Consider the following 24,545-nt stretch of genomic DNA (forward strand, 5'->3'; position numbering starts at 1 on the left):
AGTCAGTAACTATGCACAAAAATAACACAGGAAGTCAATGTAAGAACTAAAATATCCCACATGGAACAAAAACTGTGCAATTTGCATATGAATATTATGAAGTATATATTTTACATATTTGACTTGCATGAGACCATATAAAGACTAATATGTAACATATAAAAGGGGCCACTTTCATATGAGGCCTGGTCTACACTACATGTTTAAATCGATTTAAACAGCATTAAATCGATTTAACGCTGTACCCGTCCACACAATACGCTCTTTATATCGATATAAAAAGCACTTTATATTGATTTCTGTACTCCTCCCAGACGAGAGGAGTAGCGCTAAAATCGATATAAACATATTGGATTAGGGTTAGTGTGGACGGAAATCGACGTTATTGGCCTCTGGGCGGTATCCCACAGTGCACCACTGACCGTTCTGGACAGCAATCTGAACTCAGATGCAGCGGGCAGGTAAACAGGAAAAGCCACGCAAACTTTTGAATTACATTTCCTGTTTGCACAGCGTGGAGCTCTGATCAGCACGGGTGGCGATGCAGTCCCAGAATACGAAAAAAGCGTCACATGGACGTAGGAGGATACTGGATCTATCGCTTTAGGGAGAGGCAGGAATTCGTGTTGTATCAGAGCTCCGTTACGAGAAGACGAAATGCCAAAGGCGTTTGAAAAAATCTCCAGGCTACACAGTGCGCATTTGACAAGTGGTAACGAAAGCCAAAGAATCAAATGGACGCTCATGGAGGGAGAGAGGTGGTACTGGAGGACGTCCAGCTATCCACGAGTCCGCACGAGCAGTCTCTGAAAAGTATTTCCATTCTTGGCTGAGCTCCCCCCAATGTCTGTAGGTTCAAACACCAGTGTCTGGCGGGGTCAGAAAGTCTCTCAGTTTCTTCCCTCCCCCCCACCACGTGAAAGAAAAGGGAAAAATCATTTGCGTGACTTCCTTTCAATGTCACCCGTATGTGTACTGAATGCTGCTGGTAGGTCGGGATGCTGCAGCGATGAGTGAGCAGTAGATCCCGCTCCTCCTCCCTCCGCGCGGGTGGTAGACGGTGCAAATATGACTGATAGCCAGTCATGGCGCATGCAGCCCGGTGAGTCTGGCTGCTGCCTTAGGTGAGGCTGGGCCGGGGCGGGGCTGGAGGAAAATGGAATGACGGTAGCAGAACGAGCTGGTAACGAGCGTGGTGCATCATCAACCAAGAGTAGATGACTGCGTGTGAGCGGCTGGAGTATGGTGCCTGTCTGCGGTCTCGTACACATACCGGGTGCGAAAAAAAAAAAAAGCTGAACGGCTCCATGTTGCCCGTGCTGAGCATCGGTGCTCAGGGCAATCCAGGGAAAAAAAGGCGCGAAAAGGATGTGTCAGCTGTGTGTTCCCCGGAGGAAGGAATGATGACGACATTTACCCAGAAACCACCCGCGACAATGATTCAACCCAGAATTCCAAGGGGCGGGGGAGACTGCGGGAACTATGGGATAGCTACCCACAATGCAACGCTTCAGAAATCGATGCTAGCCTCGGACCATGGACACACAATGCCGAATTACTGTGCCTAGTTTGGCTGCGTGAAATCGAATTTATAATATCAGTTTTATGAAACCGATTTTAGCTAATTCGATATTATTGCGTAGTGTAGACTTGGCCTGAGAGTGGATTGTAACATGTTACCATGCAAGAAGCTTTATTAGGTAATAAATAGTTAAAGTAGCTAAATGCTAGTCCAATACATACACATCATTAAAAAACAAAAACAAACAAACAAGAAACAACCTATAGAAATAACCAGCTAAGATTAGCTACAAATCTGATACCAGGCTTAAAACACTATTCCTTAACATATAGCTATCTCATTTGATATTCCACTGCTTTGCCACTTGTGTAGTCATGTACATCTGTGCAAAGTGAATCCACCTGTGCAAGTAACTACACAATTTGCATGGTAATGAAATACCATATCCATGGAGTGGACATTTTCATTTGCAACTTCCCAGAAATATTCTCATCTTGGCAGAGATAAAGAATGGAGAATTTCAGCCTCCAAAGATATGTTTGAGCAAGTTACAAACATTAGAAAACGGGATTCAAATAGAAGACACATTTCAGTCTCAACTACAACAGTTCCCACTGCATCTGCTATAATGCACACACTGACTTATTTTACGTGGGAATGTATGTTATATAGCTAGACAGAGAGGATACAAATAGAGGGTCCTACGCTGAAGTCCCTTCTTGGGCAAAATTCCTAATAAAGCACATGAGAATTTTATCTGCATAAAGACTTCAGGATTGAGCCTATGGCTTTATAAATATCAAAGGCTGTCCATCAACAGCTGCTGCTAAATGCTACTATAGCACTAATGAACAGATATGTGGCATATCTGAAAAGCTGACTTTTTGATAAGAATCTGTTTTTATGTACAGAAGATTCTTACAGTTACAATGGAGTATTAGGGTATGTCGTGTTTTTATATAAGGTTTGTATATTTTACACACAAAGAAGTTGAAATTAGGATCCTCTCCCACTACCCTTTAATCTAGGATGCATTTATGACAGTGAACAAGAATCTTGCTATTAGTTTACCACTTATCTTCATCAGTTTCTTAAATGACTCTGGCAATTGAGTCTAGGAGATTTTTTTTTTTCCCTCCCACAACTCCATCTGTTACCTGAATCCATGGCCATCTGTCATTTTCTGCAGCAGTCCAAGCATTTACAAGACCCTTCTTATTAAGTCGTGCATAGTACGGATACCATTTCTGGAGCCCAAAAAGAGCTCGATGGGTGGATGATGCAGTAATTTGTTGGTTTGATACAATTCCTCCTTCTATTCCCAAGGGGCCAGAGCATCCTATGAATGAAAAAAAGGGAAAAATGAATACAACTGAAATGATTGATTACTCAGGTTCATAACTGACATACCTGGAATAGTGGTTAAATTAATCCAGGATGCTACTGGTTTCAGATATGTTATTAGTAGAAATTTAGAGCATCTGAGTAATACTGTGCTATCAGCAGAACTAAGCACACAGTACAAAAAACTGTTCGTGAATAGTTAATTACATTCAACAACTGATTAGATTAACTTTATCACTCCTTTTTGTTTGCTTTACACAAACATTTGAAAGTCTAAGTTTTATGAATGCAAGTCTTCACAAAAACGAACTGTAAGCCTGAATGCTGCAATATTTGCTAAACAAATTCCAAATTGTATAATTACTGCAAAATTGGCATTTTGCCATTTGTGCAGTGATAGTTAGTCCTCTAGTCAACACAGTGGGAATTGTGAATATTGTAATTGAATATATAATTGGAAATTTGCACTGCATTGGTTAGTTACATAAATAACTTTGTATTAAGTCAGGTCCCTGAATGGAGCTCTTTTGTAACTAATTGATGCAGCACAAGATGTATATTCAGCTGCAATCTTTACAATTTTATTATAGACCAAGGTACCTAAGCATCTCAAGAATGTTAATGGATTTATCCTCCTAAGACACCTATGAGGTATTACGATATTTGCACAATTGGTTATGCAAGTCATTCAATCAGGGAACAGAACCCATAACCACATAACTTACATGAGTAACCAGCACACAGAAAAAAAAATTATTCAGACTTCAAACATTCTGTTGACTGAGAATAATTTGCTGGAAAAAAAAATGTGAATCATTTCAAGTGAATGTTTTTTTTTCCTGTTCGAAAACAATTCACAAGGGGAAATTCATTACATGAATTATTTGTAAATTTGTTTAGCTCTGTAAAACATCTTCTGCAAGTTTGTGGGCTAAATATACCTTGGGAATTTGAAACAGGACAGTAGAGAGCAGACATTTACAGGCATTGATCAGGACATGCAGCTGATTGAACAACAGATACAGGGATGAATTTATGTGGACAGCTGCAATTTCATTAATTTGTCACTGGGAAGTTGAGCTAGGCACCACCCCCTGCTCTCACATATCAGGCATTTAACTGGGTCTAACAGTGAGTTACTGGGCTCCCACCATATACCAATAACCCAGGGTAAACCCTCCTTGCATTCCCCCCCGACTTACCTCACTTCTAAATTCTCTCTCCCTAAAATGAGGGGATAGAAGTAAACAAGAAGGGACCTCAGTCTGCAAAGAGTTCACATGGCCCCCTTCTTCTACAATCACAATGTCCACCAGCAAAATCTTGGGTCTCATTTACCTTTGGGAACTGTCCCTTTTCTTTAATACTTTATCTGCACTAGCCACTGGGGGCAACAGCAATTAGCCTCATTGCATGCTCCTATCCCTACTGCCTGGCATCTATTTCTTGCCTGATCAAGCCCTTAAGGAGACAGAGTCAAATGTCAGCCTCTGCATGAAACAGATGGACTTCATTAACCCTAAAAAGCTCAGGCTCTGTGTTGCAAGTGTCCCTGTGTGTGATCACTCAGCCACATGTCTGCAGAATTATCCAGGCCACTTCACAGTTCATACTTTTCCAGGTTGATGCAGGCTGACTCAACAGCTCCCTGTCAAATTTACCTTATAAAGAATCTTTGACCAAATCAGAACATGCTCAGCCAACTCCACATCCCTCTGAATCCTAATTCTTGCAAGCACCAAACTAATAGGGACAAGAGGCTTTTGAAAAAATCTCAGCAGAGTTTACATAGATGGGGCAGATGGGCATCAAAGCCACTAGTCCTGTGCCATCAGCCAGCCAATGGGAAAGTGGAGGAGTCAAGGAGGAGGAGACCAGACTTATCCTGCCAAGCATGTGTTTCTGCTGTTTCTCCTCCAGTATCCTGCTGTCCTATCAACATCCCCTCCTGTTGATCAGGGAGAAGGGAGACATTTTGAACCATATTTGCACATCTGAATGTAGGCATTTCCACCTTAATCATTAACTGAGAATGAATTCCTAAGTGTTATTTCTGTAAAATCCTTACTACACATTGTGATAAACTTACAAATAATTTGATTTAAACAGACAGTGGGGAAAAAAATGACTATTGCAATTTGTTCCCTTTCCCCGAAGCTGTGGCAGGGGACAGCACTGGTAGTCAATGTCAGCATGATCTCAGGCATTATTATATATCACTGACAAATATAAAACAAATTGAAGTTGTAAGTTACTTTGGGGTGAGGGCTAAAAGGCCTTTAAAATACTTTGAGGGGCTCCATGTTTATTGTTTTCCAAATGACAAAACCTGCTTACTGTACAACTACAAAAGATGCTGGATGAAATTCTGCCCTCACTGAAATCAATGGCACTGATCTCAACAGGACAGGATTTCACCTGTTATTTCTAACTGCCAGCCAAACTCAGTCTGAAACCTGGAAGCCTACTTCTGTTTTTCTGGGTCATCCACCACCACCACCACAGATTCTGCAATTAGAGCTTAATTAATAATTCTGTGGATGCTGCATGAAATTCAGTTCACTCTCCCACAGCTGTATTGGCTCCATAGTGGTAACAGGAGGAAAAAAATAATAAAATCTTATCTTTGTCACTGAAAAAGGTGGACATGACAAAGAATGAACCCGAGAAGCTGAACTGTTAATGATGTATCATTTTTACATAGTAAAATCCAAGTTGAAGGTTGACACACTGATTTCATCAGAAGGGTGAAATAATTTGTTAAAATAAGTCCATTGAGCCCGAGGATTGTCACACTTTCAAGCCAGAGGAGGATTTTGATAAACAAATATTGAGCTTCAAAAGTTAATATGTTTCTGATTTCTGCATAAAGAATTTAATTTCTTTATCAATTCATAATTCAAATACAAAAAACAAAAACAAACCCAGCTTAACTGGTTCCAATTTCCAATGAAATTAGGCATCCATGAAAGCAAGTGAATAGTGGGGGTGGGTGGAAGTCTAAAAATGGAGATGTTATTAAATTTCATTTCAGATTGGATAGTTATGCTTCTGGATGTGGATCAGGGAGTCTGAGGAAGAAAGTTGAACGTGCATCAGTGAGCCGATGGAGGTTAACTTGAACTAGAAGCTTCAGATACAATATTGCATTTTGGCAGCCTTCACTCTGATAAAGCATTGCCAAATGACATGCTATTCCTTTTTTACTTATCTAATGTGTTAAAATTTTACACCAATGTTAACTTTTCCATTGCATATGTTAATTATGGACAAACAGGTCAAATCCAATCCCCCAGATTTGAATCCTTTGAAATTTTCTGGAAAGGAGGAGGATGTTGATTTTGTGGCTTCATATGTAACCATTCTGCATGGGATTTGAGTCTGATGGAAGCTAAATCTCGGGATGGAGATAAGAGTTAATTCTGAATACAGGGGACTATGTACAAGTACTGTCCTTGTATTGCTTCCTGCCTCATTTCCCAGCTCCCCATATATTTAGGCTGGTGGGGAGTCACAGGAGAGGAAAGTTTGAGGCAGATCTGCTCTATATTTTTTCTGGGACTTTTGCTATTTCAGTTGTAGATGTCCTGCTTGTCTTTATAGCAAGGGCCCTACCAAATTCACGGTCCATTTTGGTCAATTTCATGGTCATACGATTTTAAAAATTGTAAATTTCATTATTTCAGCTATTTAAGTCTGAAATTTCACAATGTTGTCATTGTAGGGGTTCTGGCCCAAAAAAGAATTATGATGGACTTGCAAGGTTATTGTGGGGTGGGGGGGAGGGGGATGGAAGAGCGTATTGAGGTAATGCTACCCTTACTTCTGTGCTGTTGCTGCTGGTGGCGGCAGCGCTGCCTTTAGAGCTGGCAGCTGGAGAGTAGCAGCTGCTGGCTGGGAGCCCAGCTCTGAAGGTAGAGCTGCCACTCAAAGCAGCGCAAAAGTTATGTTATGGTACTGCATTGCCACCTTTACTTCTGCACTGCTGCCTGCAGAGCTGGGCCCTCAGTAAGCAGCTGCCACTCTCTGACCACCCAGCTCTGAAGGCAGCAGCATAGAAATAAGGATGGCACAGTATGGTACTGTGAGCCTCACTTGTGCGCTGCTGCTGGGGGTGAGTGGAAGGTCCTGCCTTCAGAGCTGAGTACCTGGCCAAAAGCCACTGCTCTCTGGCTGCCCAGATCTGAAGGTAGCGCAGAAGTAAGGATGGCAATACTGTGACCTCCCTAAAAAAACCCTTACCCCGGCAACTCCCTTTTGGGTTAGGCCCACAATTTGAGAATGCTGGTCTCACCTGTGAAATCCATATAGTATAAGGTTAAAGCACAAAAAAGAACACATTTCACAGTCCATGATGTGTCTTTCATTGTTGTGAATTTGGTAGGACCCTACTTATAGCAAAATGCACAGGACAGCATGCAGAGAAGCAGCCTCACTATACAGAAAATGTTCATATTGAAACTAGTTTACCACATAAAACAATATGTACGTTGCCTGACTGACAAGTTTACTGTGTGCTCCATTTTTCTGGCCAATGCTAGTGGTGGGGGTAGTGTGTTTTCCCACTAAAAGTAAGACAAGCATAGTTTATAGTGGAAAAGGCAATTATAATTTTATCTTTAATCAATCAAAAATGAGCATGAGGAACCTGTAAAAGGCTCCATAGTCTTATATTGCAGGAATCCCAAACCATGGGTAGTCTGGATTTTGTCCTTGGAAACCTAAAACAGGAGGATTGAAATTTTTACAATAAGTTTTGGTAACATGACCACCACAGTCTGTCTGTAAATACAGTCTGTCTGTAAATACAGTAGGACCCTGCATTGTATGATCAGGACAAGGGGGGGGACCATCTTTTTGTTCTGTGTTTGTACAGTGCCTAGCACAATGTGGTCCAGTCCATGAATGGGGCTTCTACCTACTACTGCAATATAAATAATCATAATAAATAGTTTTGTGAGGATCCCATGTTCTCTTTTGAAGAAAGCATTTATTGTCGCTAATGGATCTGGACCATTTTTTTAAAATGGTTCAAATCTTCATATACAAGTTTGTGTGTGCAAACAGGTTACAACATGCACAACGGCAAAGAATGTATTTCGGCCTGCTGATACATATGCACTTACATTTTATGGCAAGAAGATCAGTTCTACTTTTACAAAGGTAGTTTCACTAACAATCACCCCCTCCCTTTACCCCATGTCATGGTACAATTCCCCACTCTGAACCTTAGCGTCCAAAAGATGGGGTACCAGCATGAATTCCTCTAAGCTTAATTACTAGCTTAGAACCTGTAGTGCTGCCACCACCAGAATCATTTACATCCTGGTACACTCTTGTCCCTTCAAAACCTTGCCCAGGGGAACCCCAAGACCAGACCTCTGGATCTTAACACAAGGAAGTAAACCCTTTTCCCACCGTTGCCTCTCCCAGGCTTCCCCTCCCTGGGTTACCCTGGAAGATCACTGTGATTTAAACTCCTTGAATCTAAAAACAGAGAGGACACATTCACCTTCCTCCCTCCTTCTCTTCCACCCCCCAGACTCTTCCTGAGAGGAGAAGTAATCCTGGCACAGAGAGAATTTAGCCTCTCTCTCCCCCTTACCTCCTTTCTCCCCACCACATTCCTGGTGAATCCAGACCCCACCCTGGGGTCTCACCAGAATAAAAAAAAAAACAATCAGGTTCTTAAACAAGAATTTTTAATTAAGAGAGAAAACAGTATAAAATTATCTTTGTAAATTTTAAATGGAATAGGTACAGGGTTTTTTTAGCTATAGGAATTCCCTCCGCCTAAGTATTCAAATACAAATTAAAATCCTTTCAGCCAAAATACAAATTTTGAACTCCTTCCAGCCAAATGCAACATTTTGCAAATAAAGAAAACAAACATAAGCCTAACTCCTTTATTCTATTCTAGTACTCACTATTTTGAGCTTATAAGAGCCTGTATCAGGGAGATTGGAGAGAAACCTGGTTGCAGGTCTGGTCCCTCTGAGCCCCCAGAGTGAACAACCACCAAAAACTAACAGCACATATAGAAACTTCCCTCCCTCAAGATTTGAAATTATCCTGTCTCCTGGTTGGTCCTCCAGTCAGGTGACAGCCTGGCTTACTGAACTTGTTAACCCTTTACAGTCAAAGAGATATAAAGTACTTCTGTGCTATTAACTTTTTTTATCTGTTTATGACACCCCAACTGCAAGAGTCCTAGGGAGGAGCTCTGTGTACCTATCTCCCTAATCAGAGATGCCTTTGAGGGTCCACAGCCCTTCTCACAACAACAGAGATGTCTATATTCTCTCTGACTTCCCCAGTGCTCCTGGGAAGTCTTCAAATGAAATACAGAGAGGTTCCAGGGAAAAGTTAGTAGTATGCAGAGACCTTGCAAATGAAAAGACAATAGGCTGAACTTCAACTAGTATGAAAGGGTGCAGCTTCCCTCAGTCAATGAGGACCCATTTACATCAGCTGAGGATCTTGCCCAAGATGTTAACCAAACCACGCTGAAACTAATAACGAAACAAAGAAAAAAGCAGCACTTTGCTTTGGAATGAGAAGTGAGTAAAGGTTTGACCAGTTCTTATTTGCAGTGCACACCCTGCAAGTGGACCATTAAAGTGGGTGTGGGGAAATTTAACTGAGAATTTCCTAGCTCTTCATGTTTTACTTCTCAGCCTTAACTTTGCATCAAACAGTGATCTAGCTATGGGGATAACAGGAATAGTAAGAGGTTAATTTCTGGATTAGGCACCAGAAGTATAACTACACAGAGTAGTGCTCATAGATTGGATATTCAAAAGTGCTGAGCATTAGAACTAAACGAATAATTGATTTTTTCGAATCAGTGGCCAAATTTAAAAAAAACACAGGTTTGTTTCTAACTGACTTGATGTTTTTTTATTTTTGGTTTATTCAAGAAAAAACAAAAACTTTTGGTCCTGGTTGATTCAAAATGATGTTTCTGAAACTAAGTGTAAACTCAACATGAAGTGTCAAAATTATTTGTTTAAAAAATGTAAAAACAAAAATGTTTTGATATTTCTGATTTTTTTCTTTGCTTCTTTTTTTGTGGAAACTATTTGTCAAATTTGTTCTGAATTTTTGAATAGTTTGTGCCCCCCAAAATGCATATTTCAGTGAATTTACTACTGAACATTTTTTGCCCAGGTTTACTGAGCATTGACATAAGTCTGCTCCCACTTAGCTGAGTTCACTGGGAGTAGAGTTAGGCCAGTGCTGAGTGCTTTTGAAAATTTTACCTACATTATGAAAAATGGGAAGAGCTCCCTCTACATAGACATGGAAAGAGCTACAAAGACAATCATACAAACCTGGACAGTTTGTGGAAAAGTATGAGAAAAGACACTTGAGGGACCATATCTGTGACTAGAACATCTGCCTACATTGCTGATGTAAATATGGAGTTGTTTGGGGGATTTGAGGTCAATCCCAGTATATGGACCTAAGGATTTAATATGGCTCTTCAATGTGAGGGAAAACCAAGGGCAGGGAATCACCTTAAATGCTTGAATGACATGGACAGAGACATTTTGTTCTTACTATGAAACTAATTCATATATTTAGGGTTCACTTGTGGTTTATTCTATGCAGATGTGCTAGTGGGGTCATGCAGTATGTTCTCTTCCCAGAGTAGGAAATAGCTACAATCTACCTCCTACTGCTGGAAAGAGAAAGGGTAGAGATACCAGTCAGTACTGCGGGCAAAGCTTCATGTTCCGGGGAGAAGAGTGTCTGAGAGAATTTCCCTTCTTAAATTGAAGGCAGTTAAATTACCAAGTACAGCCAGTGGCGCAAGTAGAATTGGAGTACACTGTGCATAGGCGACTCAGGGGAGGGACACAAACGGGGGCACCAGCTAAAAGAGGCATGTGACCTCCCACGTGACTCCTCCCTGCCCCACCCCCAGCCTGGGGCCCCCATGCTCTCCCCATCCCCTCCCCATCATACGTTACCTGGGTGTGTGTGTGTGTGGGTGGGGAGTTCTGTCCTCCCACTGCGTCAGAGACTTCTGAACCACATGGCTCTCCCAGAAACCACAGCGACAAATGGAGCAGAACGTGGGGCTGCCAGCTCCTCCAGCATGGCTGTACAGACCCCAGACAGGAGGTGCAGCTGCATGGAAGGGCTGGGGGTTGGACATCCCTGCCAGAGGAGGTGCCAGCATGGGGCTGCCCAGCAGCCCCATGTTCTGCTCCTCTGTCTTTCTGGCATGGCGTATTGGCAATAAATATCTTAATAGTATGGTGTACCATATCATACCACCCTACTTGTAACACTGAGTACAGCACTTACTACGCTCCATCAACTATGACCATATACCATCAGAATTATATGTTTTCCCTAGCTTTTTTGAGATTACTCCTAAAAGCCACGGCTAATTTCTATGTCCAGGGAATATTTACTTCACTGTATATATTTCTTATTGTAATTGCACTTGTCTTAATTTGTCAAATTGTGCTTTGTCAATTTGTTTAAGGCCATGTCTACACTTACAAGCTTACAGAGGCAGAGCTGTACTGATACAGCTATGCTGCTATAAGATCACTCGTGTTGTCACATTATGCCAGTGGGAGAGAGTTCTCCCATTGACATAAAACCAGCTCAACCAGCTGCGGTAGCTATGTTGACAGGAGAGCATCTCCCACCAACATAGTGCTGTGCACATGAGAAATTATGCCGGCAAAACTTATGTCACACAGGGGTGTGTTTTTTCACACCCTTGAGTGACAAAAGTTTTGCCGACATAAGTGCTAGTGTAGACATGTCCTGAGAATAACACCCAAAATTCACAATTTGTAAATGAAAAATCCTAAAATACAACACTGGAGATTTTTTTTAACTTCAACGTGTATTCCAAAACATACCAAAATGAAACACATAGCAAACATTAGACTAGATATTCATTTTTAGACAGAGACACCAAGGCATATAGAACAATCATAGAGATATTTGCATGTGCAGTTATAAGATCCACATTTAGAAGGTTATTGTTATCCAAGGTAATATTTAATAACATTAGATTTTCAATTCCACCTTTTAAGGCCATTCAAGAAAGAACAGATCACACAGATAAATTCCTCCTGTTACAGAGGCACAACAATTCTATTAGCATAACGGAATGATTGGTCAATCTATCATTGAAACAAAACAAATTTAATTACACTTTTGGTTGGTGTTATAAAAGGGACAAACTTCTTCTCTTACTCTCATTAAAAATAAACCCACACATGCAAACATTATGTACAGAATTTGCAAATTCCAAAGGAATGCCAATAAACCTCATGGCCATGAATGGAATCAAGAAAATGTAAAAATTAATGTAATATACATCCTCAAAAACCTGAAGAGTTGAGTACCAATTTACCCTTTTAATTCTCCTAACAATCAGCATCAGTTTGGAATGAAGATCAGTACTAAGGGGGTTGCTTTAGCATATAAGAAGAGAGCTACAACCAGAGCTCAGGATTTCATCAATATGAATCAAGAAACAATTGGCCATCTTTCCAGGTTTTACCTCTAGAATACAGGACTTAAGGATCAAGTGGCCTCCGTAGTCATAGATCGGGCACCACTGCCCAATTCATCCAACCCACAAAAGGTAAATTCCATTATCATCCACCAATTAAACCCAACCAAACAAGTACTGCCCCATTTGTGCCAAAAATTGTATTATGATATTTTCAGATGGATAGTAATATAGAAAAATGCTATTGATTTATAACCTTAGTAGATGAAGGGACAAATCTTTTTAGGAATGATTGAAGAGAGAATAATAATAATGGTAATAAGCAAAAAATAAAGGGGTAAGTTTTAGTTCACTGGACAAACATGTTTACTTTAGTGGATTTAATGCTGACTTCTATAATTCATTTCAAGCTAGAAGTTAAACAAAACCTCCAAATGGTTTAAATGTTGCTTGAAAGTGTGTAGACTATGCCCTTGCAAATAAGAGAATAAGATTTATTGTTACTTAAGATGAAGTATGGCTGAATATGCAGCATGAATACATAGCTTTCATTTATTTGGTTGGTATATCGCCAGAAAATGTAATAAAAACAAACAGATTTAAAATGGGAGGTATGCAAAAAACAAATTTACTTTAGACATTTGCAGTCCTCTCTTTCTCCAAGCACCTAATTTTGTGGAGTGAGATTACTCTGGTTGTTCTTAGCACAGCATGGTAATTACACTGACCACAAAGCCTGCCAATGGGATTACAGATGACCTCCAATATTGCAGTAATTAATGCTGATTCATGCATAAACTTTCCTCTGTGCAATTTAGACTGCAGCCTCTCCCCCACTCCCACAGTTTGTATTTTATAGGATACCACTCTTCAGATAACACTAATATTTTAAAGGATCTGATTAGATGGTTAGGAACAATCATTTCAGTAGTTTTACAGTTTCCATCCATACTCAATATATATGACAGACTGCTGATGTGGGAATGTCTAAATCCACAGAACACTAAAATCATCTTCCCTGTGCAAAGACAGAGAAAACAGTTTTTGTGCAGGAGAGTTCTGTGGTGGATTGAATTCTCCCTTCCTTGGTCTGCTGTGTACAAATGAAACTGCTTCATCGCTATAGTAACTTCTGCAGCAACTGAACCCCTATGGGTAGGAGAGACTTGCACATTTGTTGGTCCTTTAGTTATGTCCCCCACACACAACCCTCCTTTAGTACCCAAGACGACTGTACATGGAACCAACACAGAGCACATACAGCCAGACTTTTTAAAAAAGTATTTAGGCATCTAAAGATGCAGCTATCCTCATGAGATTTAGGCACTTAGATATTTTTGACAATTCCATTAAGTACTTATCTGCATCTTTAGGTGCCTAAATATCTTTAAAATCTGGCCCATAGTTTGTGTGGTTTGTCCCCACTATGCACTAGAACAATAGCAATTCTAATATGCTGACAACTAGTGAGGACGTAGCTGATCAGTGCTTTTAGAGCTTTCATTAATGCTAGTCACTAAAGCTCCCTCAGGTAAATTAAATTTGCACAGCAAAGTACATATGAAACTTAATGGAAACTCCTGTACTTCTCCCTTTCGTTATTAAGTTTTACTTGAGATAAGACTTAATTCTTAAGATACCCCCAAAACTATTTTAGTTATGGCAGAAAAATGTTAACAATAATTTTTAGATTGTTGTAAACTTAAATAGAGTTGAGTTTGGTCTAATCTTTGGAAGCCTGTTTCACAGCCAAGAAAGCTTACTGAAAAACCTGGCCTCCCATACACTTTGACCTGGATTTATTAAAATGCATTGTCCCACTGGAGCACAATTCCCTTGGCAGGTCATGCAAAAGAATGTGGTCACTGATGTAGCTGACCAGTTGAAAATTCTGAAGTTCTGAACTGATGCCTTTAATTAGCCACAGGGACAGAATGAAAATGGCCCTTAATATTTTCGTAAAATTACTAATGAGGTACTGTCAGTTTAAACACAGCTTGTGAAAAACACATACACACACACACACACACGTACCCACTGTGTCCAGTGAAACTCTGCATTAATGCACTAAAATATTTGTCTTTAAAGATATAGTCAGATAACTCCTCTTTTAGATAGAACTGGAAAGACAAGACACCATTACACTAAAAGGTCACCTGCATTACCTTAACAAATTTATGAGAGCTGCAATGGAAAATAATGGGACTATCACATCAGTACAATTAACATTCCTCCAAGATACCTTGACAATGAGAATCTTCACTGGACTCAGCTGGATTACACGGGGCTTTCAAGTGCTGAATCTCATTTTGCAGCACAGGTACATTCTTTGTATAATGTACTTTAGTTTTTTAGAAGAGCAGCAAAACATATCTTCTAGAAAAATGACAACAATATTGCCAGTTACAAGACACATTCACTGAGACTGTTTAAAAACTACCAGCTGCACTAATATGAATTCTGCATTGTAATAAAATAGATGTTCTTTGGAAAGAACTAAAAAAATGGAAGCACTTTACAATATAGTGCTGATGTAAAATGCTAAATATGAGCTATAACCACTATAGAGAACCTGAATTGCATGCAAATGGCTATTATTTAAATTCTGCTATCCACAGAATACAGTTTTCAAAGCCTCTAAGGTGTTTCCATCTTCTGCCATAAGATACACAACTTCTTGATAACTGGAAACTCAGATATTAGAATTTATGCCCTGATCCCACAAGATGTTCCATGTAGGAGAACCCATGCTTATATTTGTGGAAATGTCTGCAGAATCAGGGCTACAAGCACCATGCTACAAATGTAGGATTAAACTAGGGGAGGCAGTGACCTACATTAGAGTTGAAATTCAAAATTAATATTTCCACAACCTCTGTTCTCCATATGCATAAAAATATGGTATTTCATTAAATGATTGCATGAGTACAATAATTCAAATTCTACATTTGCAACTGTAGGTCTTAGTATAGGAACAGAATTACAAATTCTGCTAACAATAATAATAATAATATTGTATTGCACATGAGGGTCTATCTTCACCTAATTTTGGGCACTCAGCCTAGGTACCTTCAGTTATGGAACTGTACATCAACACTTAAATCACACTTTTCAGGCACAGATGCCAGTATATGCACCTACCATTACAAACAAAATAATACAACTCCATCCTTTATATTAAGGAGTTTAGACTGCTAAATTCATCAGATGATACTTGTGACAGACTGTACACCTATGTTCACCACTTTTACAAGACTATGATACCTCACAAGGTATACTTTGTACAAAATGTTTCATTAGAATACTTATAATTTGCTGATTATTGTCGTGGTAAAATATATGTAGCAAAATTGTATGTAAAGTTAAGATTCTACTGTATGACATTGCTGAGATATGCTTCAAGTTTAGAAAAGCAAGCACAAACCAATACCTCAGAGACAAGGGCAAACGGACACCTCAGACAGGTGTCAACAAAATTAATTGGACTATCATCTGGTTAAGTGGTCACTCTTTGGCAGGAAGAAGGATATGAGTGAGAAATTTATATGCTGTGTACACAACCTGGCTGTTGCCTGAACCCCAACTGGAGATGATTCTCACAGAGAAGGAAAAGATATAAAAATGAGGAACAAAGCCCCCAAATCACCTCTTTCCCCTCATCTCTACTCAGGGCATCAACAAAGCTTGAAAGACAAAGAAAGCCTCATTGAACTGGGGGAGTGGTCCTGGCTGAAGGATTCCAACCAGACTGCTGTAAGCATATGGTGAGAGAAATCTTTTTTTGCTTCAAATTCACTCAACTTAAGTATTAGTTTGCTTTTTACCTTTTTTTCTTTGTAACCAAAAGAAACTCTTTCTTTTGACTCACGTCTCATTACTAAGGCTGCAAGTTTGTCATGGAGGTCACAGAAGTCACGGCTTCCATGACTTTCGGGACCTCTGTGACTTCTGCAGTGCTGGTGCACCTGGCCTGGGGGCCATCTGAGCAGCACAGGCATCCCCTGAGCCAGTCTCACCAGCCACTGCTGGGGCAGAGTCGGACCACTGAACTCCTCTCCCCTAGCAGCAGCAGGAGTTTGGGTGGGAGTCTCAGGGCTGGGAGTTGGGACACAGGACAAGGTGAGGGCTCTGGGCGGTGCTTACCTGTGGGGGGCTCCCTGGAAGCAGCAACATCCCCCTCCCATAGCTTCTACTTGAAGGACTGGCTAGGCAGCTCTGTGCGCTGCCTCCGCCTGCAGGCACTGATCCTGCAGTGCTCATTGGCCGTGGTTCCTGGCAAATGGGAGCTGTGGAGCCAGAGCTCTTGGCAGAGGCCGCGTGCAGATTTGCCTTCCCACGCCTCCTCCTAGGAGCTGAAAGAGGGTGATGTCACCACTTCCAGGGAGGTGCAGAGCCAGGTAGGGAACCTGCCAGCCCTTCCAACCCACCCTCTCCAGAACCAGCAGGGGTCCCAGGCCATGTGCTGCTCCCCCACCCAGAAACTGTAGGGGTCCCAAGCTGCCACTTCCCCCCCCACCCAACACACACATTTAGTCAGGGGTATATAGTACAAGTCATGGACAGGTCATAGGCTATGAATTTTGTTTACTGCCTATGACCTGTCCATGACTAAAGGGTAGCCTTAATCAGTACTTGTAATCACAAACTGTCTTTATTTAGTTGTTAAACTTTATTTGTTCTGTCAAAACCAGTGAGTGTTGGAATTGAAGTGTTTGGCAAATTTCATTTGAGATAACAGAGCTTGTGCATCTCATTTTCTATTTATGAAATGACTGACTTTCTACGTGCTTGTACTTTGCAGAAGGAAAGAACTGGGCAGTATAAGACTCACATTTCTGGGGACAAGTCTGGGATGGAGTTTTCTGGTGTCACTCTGCGAAACAATTCAGGAGTGGCTGGCTAGAAGCATTCATATAATTCAGCTGAGAGTGATTTTGCATGCAAGAGGTTGTGTGTGAACAGACCAGAAGTGGTTGTTCTCACAGAAGCAGTGTAAAAAGCACCCCAATTGGAGAATTGAGGGAACACAGCTGTTCAACCATCCAGATTGTGTCCAGGGGAATGTCACAATAATGCAGACTATAGTGGAAGCTTCTGCACTTTTTCTGTAGCAATCTGGAAGCTAAATAACATATCACACTGACAGTAGTAGCATGAGTATGCAGTGAAAGACTATAGCAATGCAGCTCTATTATAATGCAAATGCTCAAAGTAGCATTGTTAATGATTCCGTCAGAACCTAAACATAGAATTTCCTGGTGCTATTACAATTACAGTTTTAACCCATGTTTCATTAACAGTGTTGTAAAAAAATATGTCTTTCTTAAATGAAAATACATTTTAAATAATGAAAAAGAGGAAGGATAGAGAGGTTCAATCAGAGTGGCAGTAGCTGTTCAGTATGAGATACAACAGAAACAGCAATCTAGGCTGGCACACAAAAGATGTGAATTCTACAGAATCTTTGCTTCCAAAGGTGTCTTACTATATCCCAGCCTATTCACAGTTTAGGTTCTGATTCTGTAATTTCCTGTGCTCTGGCACATCGTGGGGCCTATGCACTGTTCCCCTGAAGTCAGTGGGGCTCTGATCAGGCACAGGTGTCCATCCACATTCAACACATTGCAGGATCAAGGCTTTAGTCATGACAGATGTTGGATGCTGTGGCAACAGATTAGTGGAAGTTAGTTGAGGCATACGTCACTGGGCCTTCAATAAGAATAGTATTGAAATACAGGTCTTCAGCATGACAGAATTAAGCATTACAACCAAACCAGATATCTAATTGATACAAAAATCTCATTTTTTTGTTTGATTCCCCTCACTCCCAATGTGCATTAGATACCACCAAATGCACCATGGAGAAACAAACATTTCCTCTCTTCCCATCCTTGCTCATAGTTTCCTTTTTTTCTTCTATCCAATTGCTGCTCTCACATTCCATCCTTTTGTTTTCATTTCTCTTTTTTGGCATCTCAGTTCTACCCAGTACAGAGGAAGACACTGCCTCTGCTCTAAAGCACCTGCATTCTAAAATAGATGAAACAACATAGTTATCTGGTGCTTTATGTTCTAACAGATCTCAATGTAGTGCAAACAATTTACAATTAAAAAATATGCAGCAACATTTTTTCCTGTACTGCCACTTTCATTGGTGGGTTAAAACAGAGATTTCAAGGGGGAAAGTGCCTTTTAAGAAGAGATTCAAATGGAGAGGGAAGTTATTTGGCACACCAGGGGAGAAGGAGTTTCAGGCATGAGCAATAACATAGATGAAGGCAGAAAGATGAATGTATGAGAAAGAAACAATAGCCACTCAGAGCATATGTGAACTGTACCGTCTAGATAAAATGGATTGCCGCTGTGTAACACAGCTGAAAAAAACCATCTTACTAGATTTTGATCATTGCGTAAAAAAGCAATGACAGAAGTGCTGACACAAAGGACTACCACTGGCATACTAAGGTAACAATATGATTCAAGTTAAAACAACCAACACATCAATCCTCAAAATGTTGTTTTGCGTGGAAACACCAAAGTGACCCCTAGTTCTGTCCATGATACATTTGAAGTGCAAACTGTAAATACTTTGATCAATTTTGTTTTGCTGGAAAATGATGCAAACTCAAATCAACATAGATCCTCAGATGATAAAAAGTGTCATAGCTCCATTGACTTTGGAGCAACACTGATTAACACCAGCTGAGGAGCTGGCCTACAGTACTTAACTTTAGCCAGTAACATAAGGACTAGCACAGTATGAAATATTCCTAGAAAATAATTTGCTAACTGATTTAGCCCTTTCTCTGTTTGGGAGGCATTCACAGGCCAGGCACAATTTGCACCAATCTGTTTGTTTTTCACATTTATCTGGCAAACACTGAATGTGAACATATTTCAGCCCCAATTGTTGAAAAACTGTTAGATGCGAGTATTTGATATATAAGATTCTGTATTTAAGCTACATGATTGTGTTACCTAATCAAATGGCTTTCCACTCCTTGAATGGATAACCAGTATCTTTAGTAAACTGAAGGAGGCCTTGACTACATCACTGGTGCTTTGCCTTAGGGAGAAGATGGGAGTTTTTTTAGGGACAGGAGCAGAAGAAAGCCAGACAAGGACTTATCATTTTGCCTTCTTTTTCTTTTTTTTTAATCTTTTACTTTCCACAGGAACCTTATACTCTGGCTAAGTAGAATCATAGAACTGGAAGGGATCTTGAGAGGTCATCTAGTCCAGTCCCCTGCACTCAAGGCAGGACTAAGTATTATCTAGACCAGGGGTTCCCAAACTTGGTTTGCAACTTGGTCAGGGTAAGCCCCTGGTGGGCTACAAGATACTTTGTTTACCTGAGTGTCCTCAGGTATGGCCACTGACAGCTCCCAGTGGCCATGGTTCGCCGTTCATGAACAATGGTAGCTGCAGGAAGCAGCACAGCCTGGGCCACCACTTCCCGCCACTCCCATTGGGCAGGAATGGCAAACGGCGGCCACTTGGAGCTCTGAGTGGCCATATCTGCAGACACTCAGGTAAAAGCATCTTGCGGCTCGCCAGGGACTTACCCTGAACAAGCCACAAACCAAGTTTGGGAACCCCTGATCTAGACCATACTTGATAGGTGTTTGTCCAATCCGCTCTTAAAAATCCCCAATAATGGACGATAGGTAGACCCTACCTTTAAATATACTTCAGTTTCTTGAGTGTGGGAGAGGGTAATTCATAAACCATTGGAAGCAGGATGTACTGGATGTTGACATTTTATTTTCTCAGGTAACATTTGCACAAAAGCAAATGTGTTAGGATGTATGTGCGGCATCCTGTTGGTGAATGGCAGTGCCATATATCCTTTCTGTCTCATTTGATTAATAGCTTCATGCCTGGCCTCTGGCCAGGGGTTTTAGGAAAATTGCCCCACTGCAGTATTAATGGGGATAGTGTTCCAATAGTGTTATGTTTAGCATAGGACTCTTACAATGAATACAACATCCATATATATATATATATCTCAAGTGCATTTACTGGTTGTGACATTCTCCTCTGATGTTATCTGGACCAGTGATCTGCTAGGTCACTCCAATCCTTGATTCTGGGAGCCAGCCTTACCCTACTCCACTGTGAGAACCCCCACTCCTGGGCTGTTCACACACAGCCTCTAGCATGTGTGCTGCTCTCAGCATGAGTGAGCACTTTTGGCCAGCTGCTGCTTGGAGTGTGCAACCAAATGACACTAGCCAATATCTCCAGTCCCAGACACAACCCTGGGAACCTCCATCTTGTAGTGTCCAGTTATGCCCGCTGGACGTTGCAAGCTTATGAGTTCATCAATTTAACAAAGAAATTGATATGTACCAGGTTTGTTATCCCAAAGGGAGTCTGACACTCTTCAAACCAAACACATGGCTTCAGGTAGAACAAACAAACAAATTTATTAACTACAAAGGTAGATTTTAAGTGATTATAAGTCAAAGCACAAGTCAGATATGGTCACATGAAATAAAAGCAACACACATTATAAGCTGACCTTAACACCTTCAGTGCCTTTACAAACTTAGATGTTTCTCACCACATCTGGCTGGTTGCCCTTCAGCCAGGCTCTGCCCTTTGATTAGCACTTAAGTCACTTGGTGGTGGTGTCTGTAGATGGAGTTGGAAGAGACAGCATGGCAAATGTCTCTTTTATCATGTTCTTTCTTCCCCCTTGGTTTTGCCACCCCCTTCTTCAGAGCCAGGTGAGCATTACCTCATCGTAGTCCCAAACTGACCAAAGGAAGGGGGGTGACTCACTTGAGAGTTCAACAGATTCTTTGTTCCTGTCTAGACCAGTATCCTTTGTTTCTGTGAGCCTGGGCTGGGTTTGTCCCATAGATGCCCTGGTGAGGTGTGAACTGCTCCTCTGCTCCTGGAGAGTTTTTGCCTTGGCTTGTTTTAAGCCATGGGGCCACATTTTCAGCCTCATAACTATTTGCATGAAATTACAACCTATAACATTACTATAACAATGCTCAGTGCATCATGAACCTTCCAAAGACACCCAACACGATAAACTTTGTATTGGATACCACACAACTATAATACAAGGATGAACATGGCTGTGCAGGGTGTTTGTTAGTTACAGAGTGTCACATTGGTCTCTAATTTTCTGTCTTGTACCCTCTCATTTTCTCTTTGTTTTCCTCATTCATGCCTAATTAGAAATCTGGCCCTGACTGAGCCTGGGCTTTGTGAGTGTTCTCTACAGGGGGAATTTCACCCAGAGGGAGTTTAAGGATGTGTTTCCCCTCTCAACATTGAAAAACTGTAAAATGGACATAAAATCAATGTTTCCACAAAAGGCCCATCTTCACTGCAGTGTTAGTATGAGGAATAACTTGAATGTTGCCCCTAACCTGACTCCCAGCACATACAAAAATCTCTAGCTCAAGTTAAGTTGTGCTTTAAACCTGAACTAGCTGCCCATCAGAAGGTATGAGGTGATGTTCAAGTGCTTCTGACACTCAAGCCAGGACTGGTCTACACTAGGAACTTACATCAGCAGAACTACATTTCAAAGGAATGTGAAAAAATCTAAACCCTAGAGACACATCTATGCTGACCTATCCCCTAGTATAGACAGTGCTAGGCTGACTGAAGAATTTTTCCATTGACCTAGCTACCACCTCTCAGGGATGTAGATTAACTACAGCACCAGTGGAACCCCTCCTGTCGTTGTAATGTCTACACTGATATGCTACAGTGATGCAGCTGCAGCCATACATTTAAGTGTCACCATACTCCCTGTAATGCAGTGAGGATACAGCTAAAGGCTACAAGCTCAAATTAGCATAACTCCTCAGCTGCTAATTCAATCACTCTCTATTGCTAATCAATTTAGTTGGAGTGTTTCTGTTTCACAGCATGGCTGTCCTCCCTTGAGCTAGGATAACTCAAGTGGGGGAACCCAAGCTAACTGTTAGAGTGTACATACACTCTAAGTCTGAGGTTTGTAGATCCATACTATCTTGAAGTCGGATTATCTGAAACAAAAGTTCCCCCCCAAAATTTGCTTTACAATATAAAGAAAACTCTCCAATTCTATCAACTTTTTTACTATTTTTAATTTTTCAGTTAAATGTATTGTTAGCCACCACATTGCCTGGCAATGAACTAGAAAATATGATTAGGTTTGTTTCACAAAATATTATATGTGGAAGGCAACATCTAACAATTTGCATCATTGCCAACTAAGGAGGATACATACACTTCCAGATAAGCAAACTTTTCAAATATTGTTGGGACAAGCCTCAAATCTCCAGCTGTTGACTTGAAAATAAAATGATTAACTATGCTCCATGCAACTGAAGATTGCAATTCATCCCATTACTGTCTGAAAAACTACTTATTTGCCAATATGTTCAAACAGATTAAATGTCTTTTATGCTGATGTAGCATATCAGCAAATAGCAGCACATTATTTTATTACTGTATTGGTCAACACTCTTCATGTGCGTAAGTAATGTCTATCAGAACTAATCAGATACAAAGAAATTGATGATGCAGTCTGCTTCTCAACAATGTCATTACTGCTAAAAGTCTATCAATGCTTCCATTATAAAATTCTATCATCATAGGTTTATAACAAGGTTGTAAAATGCAGTGTTGGCTATTATTTGGCCTACAAGGTTTTAGCTGATGAGAAAGTGTAAAAGTGAGATTAGGCCATTCTTAAATTGTACAAGCATTAAGAAAAATGGAAATTGGAGGTTCTTAGTAGTTTGCAGGGCTCCTGATGCCTAGAGACGACTGTTTTCCTTTGTTTTATTTTGCTTTAATTGACTTAACATTTATAAAAGTTGCCACGGGGCTGATGCACCTGGATTCTGAGGAGTTTTCTATCCATGAAGCAAGTATAGGATAGGTATCATCAGTACGTTCCCCACTGAGCCACCAATGCACCATAATCCTGCCTTGGAAGAATGCATTTCTAGGGTTAACTACAAGTTTAGTCTCTATAGCTCACAATATAGAGAGAAAATCATGTGGTAATCTGGGCTGACTGTAAATAATCATGGAAGAACAGACATTGCCTGTGTAAGAAAACGAGAACAAAATTTACCATTGTCCCCCTATTAAAAAGGAAAAGAAGAGGGAGTGAAAGCTAAGTAACTAATAATGGGATTTAATCTCAACTGAGAGGAATAGCTGAAGACTATGTAAAACCAAATGAGGACATCTTAGTCTGGTCAGATAAATGAAAACTTCAAACCTGATTCTCTTCCTACAGAAATCAATGGCAAAACTCCAACTACCTTAAATGAATGATGAGTTGGACACAATATGTAGTAGAGAGGACACAGCATGTAGGCAGTCGATGTGATAACATTTGAGCTCCAGATCAGGTAAACTCCATAAGAAGCAATGAAAACTCTAAAGGGACTCCAGGAAAAAAAGGCAAACTATAAACACTCAAGCCTATCACGTTTTTAAGGTCCTGAGCGTTTCTCAGATTTTCTCAAACTGTTAAGACACTGCTAATTCAATGCAAAGCCAGAGAACATGATTAAACATGCCCAGTAAAGAGGCTGTGTAAGGCTAAAGGAGCTGCAAAGGCCTGTAAGATGTAACTTGGGTTTTAAGATGACAGGATCCAACAACTGAAAGGATCAGATAAGAGAAACCAAGCTAAAACTGGGAATGCTAGATACTATCCCGGGGATTCTTCTTTAAGATTATTTCTGACAATGACCACCTGGAGATCAGTGAGAGAAAGAGGATCATAGTAACAGGTCTGGGAGAACAGCTAAAATAGGGTAGGCTTGATTTTTGTTTTGTACACCTAACCTGACATACACATCTCAGAATTTGCTTGCCAACTATCTAGTGGTTAGGACACTAGCCTAGGACTTGGGACATATTACTTCAGAGACTTCCTATATTTTCTTGGACAAATCACTTAGACTCCTTGTACCTCGATTCCCCATCTGTAAAATAGGTAATAGTACTTCCCTATTTTATAGACATGTTGAAGATAAATAAAGATTGTGAGGAACACAGGTACTGTGGTGATGGGGCCATGTACATTCTGTAGCTGGATAGATAGATGACATTCAAATTGCAGTTCATAGACTCAGAGACTCATAGGTCAGAAGGGACCAATATGATCATCTAGTCTGACCTCCTGCACAAGGCAGGCCACAAAACCCTACCCAT

At 40.6% G+C, this 24,545-nt stretch overlaps 1 protein-coding gene across 1 annotated transcript in view; it reads right to left on the reverse strand.

Moving 5' to 3' along the window:
* EDIL3 (EGF like repeats and discoidin domains 3) overlaps positions 1 to 24,545 on the reverse strand; it is a 436,701-nt gene that overhangs the window by 152,705 nt on the left and 259,451 nt on the right. The window contains exon 6 of the mRNA XM_075067055.1: positions 2,680 to 2,861. Coding sequence (XP_074923156.1) covers positions 2,680 to 2,861 — 182 coding nt within the window. The remainder of the gene's footprint in view (positions 1 to 2,679; positions 2,862 to 24,545) is intronic.

Source organism: Chelonoidis abingdonii, chromosome 6, assembly GCF_003597395.2.
Source record: "Chelonoidis abingdonii isolate Lonesome George chromosome 6, CheloAbing_2.0, whole genome shotgun sequence".
In the NCBI taxonomy this organism is placed as follows: Eukaryota; Metazoa; Chordata; order Testudines; family Testudinidae; genus Chelonoidis; species Chelonoidis abingdonii.